General features: G+C 36.6%; 1 protein-coding gene and 1 pseudogene across 1 annotated transcript; one reads left to right on the top strand and one right to left on the bottom strand.

The window, feature by feature from the left end:
* Positions 1–959: 959 nt before the first annotated feature.
* On the bottom strand, positions 960–3,685 carry LOC140613602 (large ribosomal subunit protein P1 pseudogene; annotated as a pseudogene).
* A 3,446-nt stretch (positions 3,686–7,131) lies between these two features.
* LOC140613603 (olfactory receptor 4C12-like) lies at positions 7,132–8,684 on the top strand. The gene is made up of 2 exons (XM_072792037.1): positions 7,132–8,027; positions 8,645–8,684. Exons 1-2 carry the CDS (start codon positions 7,132–7,134, stop codon positions 8,682–8,684), a joined length of 936 nt encoding a protein of 311 aa, XP_072648138.1.
* The last annotated feature ends 314 nt before the right edge of the window (positions 8,685–8,998 follow it).

Below are 8,998 nucleotides of genomic sequence, written 5' to 3' on the forward strand. Positions count from 1 at the left end.
CTTCGACGTGGATGGAACTGGAGGGTATTATGTTGAGTGAAATAAGTCAATGGCAGAAGGACAAACATTATATGGTTTCATACACCTGTTGAATAAATATTACCTATATGTCACCGTAATATTTTTATTATGTAAATGTAAAAATGTAAACCTAATATTTCATTTCTTAAATATTGGTTATAATTTCAATTTCTAATTGTTTAATGTTTTTCGCAGAAGTATAGTTGATATTTTAATATTGACATAAACTATGGCTATGCCAAATTCACTGATTGGGTAAATCATTTATTTTAGCACACTTGACATTTTCTCTGTACACAATTATGCCATCTGCACAAAAAATTTTTACAATTTTACTTTTTCATTTCAAGTCTCTATGTGTTTTATTTCTTTTTTTCTTGTTTCAATGATGAGGACCTAGAGTACAATATATAATAGTAAGATTGTATATCCCTATCCATCTTCAAGATCAAGAGGAGTATACATCATTAATATGATGACATCTATAGATTTTATGAAGATGATTTTTATCAGTTTGAACAAATAATTTTCTACTGTTCACTTACTAACTTCTAAAAGAAACCTTAAATCTGGGTTGAAATTTATCCATTTTTAGGCATCTTTTGACATGATCATGTAGTTCTCCTTTATTCTATAGTGACTTATTTTGAGTGATATTCGAATGTTAAACCAACCTTTATTCTTAGGACAATCTGGGTATGATTTTGGTGCATTATGATTTTTAGAAATTACTGATTAGATTTACTCAAATTTGTTAAAAGTCTTTTGCACATGTTCTTGTAATGTCATTTGTAATTTAGGCAATGCAGGGTCAAATAATGAGCTGCATAGTGTTTTCTCCTCTATGTTTTGAAAGAGTTTGTATAGGATTAGTTTTATTTCCTTACATATTTATTCAGTCAGTCATTTTTTTTAATTGAACATGTCACAAAAGAGGGTTAGTCAAAAAGACCAAAACTCATGTTATCATCACTCTCCTCAGATTCTTCTTTGTCTGTTTCCACTTTCTTCTCCTCATCTGGGGCAGTGATGGCAGATGGAGCAAGACCTCCTGCTGTTGTAGCAGGAACTGCTGGGCAAGTTCACCAGCCCCTGTGTTGTAGGTGAGGCTCCTGATGTTGCCATTGGCCAGGGCCTTTACAAACAAATCTGGCCAGAAAAGTCGAACATTTACACTGACTGCTTTAATGATGGCATTGATATTTTCCTCCTTAACATTCACCTTCTTGTGATGTAGGCTGAGTAGATGCAGGTGAGGTCTGAAACCAAGGTGATAGTGTGGGCGAGTTGCGGGTGGGCCTTGCTGGGGTTGGTTCTAGTTGCTGGGTGAAGTTAGGGCCTCACCCCAATGTAGACTTACCTTCTTCTGAGGACTGAAACTCTTGGCAGTAGCTAAGCAAAAGCAGCATTCCTTATTTTTAAAATATATGGAATTTGAAAAAAAATGTATAATTAAAACTGAAGCCATTGGGACTGGAGTTATTTTGAGAAGGATTTTAACCACAAATTCTATTTCTTTAACTGATATAGGACTATTTTGGTTTTCTATTTCTTTTTCAGTCAGATCTTATAATACTTTTCAAAATAATTGGTTTTTAGTTGTCAAATGTATTGGCATTAGTTTGTCATAATATTTCCGTTTTTAGTTGTCAAATGTATTGGCATTAGTTTGTCATAATATTTCCTAGTATCCTGTTAATGTCTGCAGAATATATAATGCTCTATTATCTTTTATTCTTTCCTTTTTTTAGAGAGAGAGAGAGGAGAGAGAGTACACTTGCATATGAGTGGTGGTGGGAGAGGGCTGAGGAAGAGGGGAGAGCAAATCTGAAGCAGGCTCCATGCCCAGTGTGGATCCCAACCCCAGGCACAATCTCACAACCCTGAGATCATAACCTGAGCCAAAATCAAGAGTTGGATGCCTAACTGATGGAGCCACCAGACACCCCATGTTTTAGTCTTGATATGAGTGATTTGCCTCTTTTTTCTCTCTTATCCTTTCTTACTCTTCCTCTTTCCCTCTCCCTTCCTCTTTGTTATTCTAGCTAAAGTTTTGTCAATTTTATTTAAGCTTTTCAAAGAACCAGCTTTTCATTTCATCGATTTTTTCTATTGTTTTTCATTTTTTGTTTCATCAATTTTTGTTCTTATCCTTATGATTTCCTATCTTCTACTTTCTGATTAATTTCCTCTTATTTTTCTACCTGTGTAATCATGACAACTACCTAATTTCACAACATTTTTTATCACCCTATACCAGTTACATAGTCCATTTCTAGTTCTCCCCTTCCCTAGCCCCTTAGCCAGCCACTAACCTGTTTTCCATTTCTATAGATTTGTTGATTCTGGATATTTTATATACACAAATAAGTTTTTGAGAACCACCAACTGTTTTTCCTCATCTCTAGACCATTTTATTCTATTTATTTTATTTTTTCATTTTTTTTATTTTTTATTTTTTTCTTTTTTTATTTATTTTTTATTTATGATAGTCAGAGAGAGAGAGAGAGAGAGAGAGAGAGAGAGAGGCAGAGACTAGGCAGAGGGAGAAGCAGGCTCCATGCACCAGGAGCCTGACGTGGGATTCGATCCCGGGTCTCCAGGATCGCGCCCTGGGCCAAAGGCAGGCGCCAAACCACTGCGCCACCCAGGGATCCCCTTATTTTATTTTTTTAATAATACATTTATTTTTTATTGGTGTTCAATTTGCCAACATACAGAATAGGAAGTATCAGAAAGGGAGACAGAACATGAAGACTCCTAACTGACAAATGAACTAGGGTTGGTGGAAGGGGAGGAGGCCGGGGGTTGGGGGGGGTGACTGGGTGGCGGATGAGCTCTAGACCATTTTATATCCTTATAGTAATGTATCGGATTTTTAATTATTCCTCCTTTCAAGAAGCTGGTTACAACTGGGGTTTTTCAGCTGCTTTATGCATTTTAACTCTTCTACTAAAGTAATTTTCAGGTAATTGATAGTGGCAATGAAACTTGTAGTCAACTTGAATATATGATTGGAAAAGTACAGTTGATTGGTCTTAACTCTAACAGAATAAAACCACAAATGCCATTGGTGGGCTCAAACATAAACCTTGTTCATTGTTGACATTCACCAAATGGTATAGTCTGGCTCAATCTCCTCTCTTACGTATCTAATCTAGACCTTGGGTAATGTTTTTGTAGGTTCAACTTCAACATTACTTTGTCTCCAAGAATTCCATCTTCACACTAGTTTAAGGCATGTTCCTATTATGGCACTGTGTTCTTTTTTTTATAATGCTCACCGCTGTCTCTTCTTTTTTTTTAATAGTTGAATTCTTTCATATGAGGGCAGAGAAACTATCTGGGCTGTGGGGGTAAATATGTATTTAAAGTTTAGTTTTATGGGTTGCCTGTGTGGCTCGGTCAGTGAAGCATCTAACTCCTGATTTCAGCTCAGGTCATGATCTTGGGGTCCTGGGATTGAGCCCCATGTTGGGCTCCATGGTCAGTGGGGAGTCTGCTTCAGGGTTCTCTCTCTCCCACTTCTTCTGCCCCTCCTCCCCCTCATGCATGCTCTCTGGACGTCTCTAAAAAAATAAATACATATTTAAAAGAATGAATAAATAAATTTTAGTTCTGTCACTACTCAGCTTCTGATCTTGGGTAAATTACCTATATTCATAGTGCCAGTTTCCTCATTTGTAGAATAAAAATTAATAATAGTGCCCATCACAAGGTGTACGTCACGTATTGTGTTTAATACAGGGCTTGGCATATAGCACTCACTAGTTACTGTTGTTATTATTGAACAACACTGTGCCTGGTATATTTTAGATGTTCCATGAACATTTATTGGGGAAAAAAAGAAACAAATAATCTAAGGTTCTAACTAGGAATAATTATCCTATTCCTGGAGGTCAATTCTAACCCTTGTCAAAAAAGTCCTTCTGTAGTCAGAGGGACTATAGGAGGAAGAGAGAAGCATTTGGCTACCACTTTGGCAAAGACTCCTAAAATTAACTACTCTTCCTTTGGGGGAATAGCATAGAGGTGAGTCACCATTTAAATAAAACTGATGCCTTTCTCGTGAGAATTGAAGGAGTTGAGAAGTAGGACTGTGAGGATTCCTTGGCAGAGTGAACCATAAAGGCAGCACCTCTTCTTGACTATGTCTGTGCCTGGACATGGGGAGCTAGTGAAATGATGGGAGAAAGCAGTGCACCCCAAGGACCAAAGTACGTATCTCAGCACTAAGCATAAATGCTCTGAAAAAAGGCTCAGAATTGGCTTCAAGGGATTCCTCATCTCAGAGAGTCTTAGTCAACTGCTGATGTTTTGGTAATTGAGTTTACTTTTCTGGCTCCATGTGCTTAGGGCTTGTATCAAGTGTCTCACAACAACATCTGCACAAAAAACTTAAAAACCTATAGATTGATGTGAATCCCACAGAAGTAGAAATGTGCTAATCTGCTGAAGCTCCTCCCCATTCCTCCCAACTCAAATTCCTTTTAAATACAAAGTGAATGTGTCTACTATCGGGAATAGTTTCTTATCTGAACAAATCATGCCACGGTGAGAAGTCCCAGACATACAAGATATAGGGAGGGTGTGTATGTAAGAAGAGCATAATTTTCTTCTTTTTGATTTCTGGAAACATTTTGATTCTTTTCTTTGAACAGTAAATTTACATAAATTAAATGACTATGACTTGGGTTTCATATACCTTGAATTGAAGATAACCCTAATGGAGTTAAGTATTACTGAAGCTGCAAAGGACCAACTGTTGACAAGACTGTAGTTTATAACCCTCAGCACCAAGGTAGGCAAAAGCAACTTTTTTTTTCTTTTTTTTTTTTTTTAACTTTTTTTTTCTGACCAGTGTGTTTGTAAGGACAACCTATGACTTCTTGATTTGTCAGCATTTTTCTCTGATGTTGACCTGGAGGACTATAATCAGCAAGTAAATTTGATAAAAGTTCAGATTTCAGATGTAGCACATGTTGGAAATATTACAATACACTTACTAAAGTCTGAGATTACTTTAGTGTGTAGTGTTTTCATCCCCCTCCCTTGACTTTTTTTCTCTTTTCCTTTTTTGGTTTTACCTATTCTCCTTTTTCTTTCTCCCTTTCTCCCTTTGTTCTGTCTCTACATCTCCTTTGTTGCTCTCTCTCAAATGCTTCCCCCGCCTTTTAAAAATTTAAATTCAGTAAGCCAACTTATAGTACATTATTAGTTGCAGATGTAGTGTTCAATAATTCATCAGTTGCCTATAACACTTAGTACTTATCACATCACAGACCTTCCTTAATGTCCATCACACAGTTATCCCATCCACCCTCCTACCTCCCCTCCAGAAACCCTCAGTTTGTTTCCTATATTTGAGTCTCTCATGATTTGTCTCCCTTTCTGATGACTTCCCATTAGTTTTCCCTCCCTTCCCCTCATGCTCCTCTGACCTATTTCTTATACCCTAGTGTTCAAATACTTTCTAATACGTAATGTTGGTCATCACTGTGGATGCAAAATTGAATAGGGTTATAAAACTAGTAAGACACAACACTGTACAAAGCACTTATTTGAATAATGAACAAGGTTTATATTGTTTCCTGTTTCCTGGAAAAATCCATGCTTGGTCATAGAGTTAAATTCGGAAGGAGTATGTTATTTTGTATTTAGAATACGTCTTCAACAAATCAATTAATGAATAGAGGATAAATTCCAGAAACAAAGCAAGCAAATTAAATAGCTTAATATTTATATTAAAGAGTCTTTTAATCACTTGCTTTCAAATTTTTTTCTTAAATCTGATGACTTTTTTTTTTGCCATTTATTACTTTTTCTTTTTCTCCTGTTTCTTCTCACTTGGTTAGCTTATATTTTTAGCATCTTTGCCTTTTGGAGATGGTCAGAGACAATTTTGAAAGATTTTTTTTGGTGATACTCTTGTGAGAACAGTAAAATCATATTAACAACAACAATAGTAAATTTAAAATGATTTGATCTTCATGACACTCCTAAATACAGATATATTTATTCCCCACTTTAACAGATGAAAACATTGAATCCCAGAGAGATCAAATAAATTGATGCTATGTAGTTAATAAGTGGTGTATCCCAGATTTTAAGCTAAGTCTTTGAATTTTAAGCTCACTTCTCTTTGCTCTTTTTCCTTATATTTTCCTCCCTCTTTCTTTTGCCTCTTTTTTTCTTCTCCCTCTCAGTGATGCTTTATGACTGTTTACTTTTGGCCATCACTGGGAATACAAGAATGAATGATTACAATGCATTAAGGCACATTTTTGCCTTCAGGGATGCACCCTGTTGAAGAATGAGATATGAGTACCAGACAATGTGGCACAAGCCTTTAGGGCGATTTGCAAACTTCAGTGAGATTGGAAGGAAGTAGCAATACTATTTTAAGTCTTGAGGAAGCTGAGAAGCTACCAGACAGGTAAAGTACGAAAAAGTATGGCTTGTGAAAGAATCTTTATATATCTTTGAGTATTTTGCATGACCTCATTTAGAAAAAAATGGATTTTTCACTAGTAAACATGTCCAGCCACTTTGGAGGTAAAATACACAAATCTTTGGGTATTTGTGAATCTGCCACATCCATGGCTATATCATTGATTGGCTCTTCCAAATTGATGCATGGCATTTTTTTTTTTCTGATTTTAAATGTTGCACACTTTTGTTGTAGAAAATTAAAACAAGGGATGCCTGGGTGGCTCAGTAGATTAAGCCTCTTGATTTCAGCTTAGGGACGATTTCAGGGTCATGGGATTGAGCCTGTACTGGTGTTGAGCTTCCTTAAGATTCTCTGCCACCCCATCTCCTTCTGCCCCTCTCCCTAACTTGTGTTCTCTTTCCTTCTCTCTCTCTCTCTCTCTCTCTCTCTCTCAAAAAAATCAGAAAATTATAAAAAACAAAAACAATAGCACCTACATTGTCACTTACGAGAATACAAAATATGAAACAGTCAATAGGGTTTGGGGCTTGTTTTCACCTTCTGCAAAACTAGAAAAAATAAGGCATGCCATGAATATTCATTAGGTGAAAGTGTCATTATTGAGGATGAGTGTGACTTTCTTTTCAGGGATGTCACTTGTCACTTGAACGGATTTGATGGAGAAGATGAATAATGTGACGGAATTCATCCTCCTGGGCTTGACTCAAAATGTGGAACTTCAGAAATTTTCATTTGTTGTGTTTTTAATTGTCTACTTGGTCACTTTGGCAGGCAACTTGCTTATCATGATCACCATCAGCACCAGCAAGGCCCTGGAAACCCCCATGTACTTCTTCCTGTCTTACTTGTCCCTTATAGATGGCTGCTGTTCTTCCTCCATGACCCCTAAAATGCTTGCTGACACTCTTACTATGAGAAAAATAATCTCTTTTAGGGGATGTATGACTCAGGTCTTTGCTGAGCATTTTTTTGGTGCTGCTGAGATTATCCTCCTTACAGTAATGGCCTATGACCGCTATGTGGCCATCTGCAAACCCTTGCGCTACACAACCATCATGAGTCAACAGGTCTGTAGCCTCCTTGTGGGCGTGGCCTGGGCTGGAGGCTTTGTCCATGCAACCATTCAGATCTTCTTCACAGTCTGGCTGCCTTTCTGTGGGCCCAATGTTATAGATCATTTCATGTGTGACTTAAACCCTTTGTTGAAACTTGTCTGCATGGACACTCATACCCTTGGTCTCTTTGTTGCTGCCAATAGTGGGTTCATCTGTTTGTTAAACTTTCTCCTTTTGGTGGTCTCCTACATGGTCATTTTGCACTCCCTAGGGACCTACAGCTTGGAGGGGAGACGTAAAGCCCTCTCTACCTGTGTCTCTCACATCACTGTGGTCATTTTATTCTTTGTGCCCTGTATATTTGTCTATTTGCGTCCAGCGATCACCTTTTCCATTGATAAAGCTGTGGCTGTGTTTTACACCATGATAACTCCTATGTTAAACCCTTTAATCTACACCTTGAGAAATGCAGAGGTGAAAAATGCTATAAAGAAGCTCTGGATCTAAAGGTGACTTCAATGGAGAAATAATCACAATAGCATAAAATGACCTTATCTTTTAAATGGCAAAGAGAAGATAATATAATTTCAATGGTTCAGGGCCAAGTGAACATTGTATGTAAAAGTATGTTGATGTTGGCATGTAAGTTTTCTGAGGAAAGACCCAGGCAGGATTTATTAATCATTTAAAACTATGACATTCAGATTTATTTATTGCCCATTTAGTTGTCAAACTTTGATTACTTTCAGAATCAGTTGGAATAAGTCAATTGGAGAAAGGCAAACATTAGTTGGAATTCTTGTTAAAACACACATTTCCAGGATATAGACTCCAGAGATTCTAACTCATTGGGGGACTGTTCTTGGATTAGCATATTTTCATTTTAAAGAAATTACGTAGATATGTTTAAGCAGGTGATCTATGCATACACTTTGAGCAATAATGCTATAGACTATGTTTGCATCCTTACCTTATTATAAGATCACTTTGTTAGAGCATTTCCTGGGAAGAATATTTCATAGAAATTGCTATGCTATGAGCATCATGAAACTCAACTCTTCATAAGTCATGCAGTGCAAGCTCACTACCTTTGCAATGGCAAAACAAAAATGTAGTATTCTGTGAAGGTAGAAAAGGATTTCTCTATTCTTTAACTTCACTTCCTATACTTTTTAATCTTTTGTTATATCTAGTCTGATTCTCTCTTTTCCTCTCTTGCTTCCAAAGGAAAGACCTACTATCCTTGCTAGGTTACTTGGACTAAAATTTATTGTTATTGCAATAACAGTCATTTACATTGAGAATATTATTGTCATGATTTTGCTGTGTGAAGGAGATATTATGTAGCATTTTTTTATATGCACATTTGTAGGAATGAGTTTAGTGTATTCTAATCATTAAGAGAATAGTCTCTAAGTGAGATAGTTCTGAGATCAAAACTTAGTTTTACCACATTCATTGTGAACTT

The sequence above is a fragment of the Canis lupus genome, chromosome 21 (genome assembly GCF_048164855.1).
Source record: "Canis lupus baileyi chromosome 21, mCanLup2.hap1, whole genome shotgun sequence".
Lineage (NCBI taxonomy): Eukaryota > Metazoa > Chordata > Mammalia > Carnivora > Canidae > Canis > Canis lupus.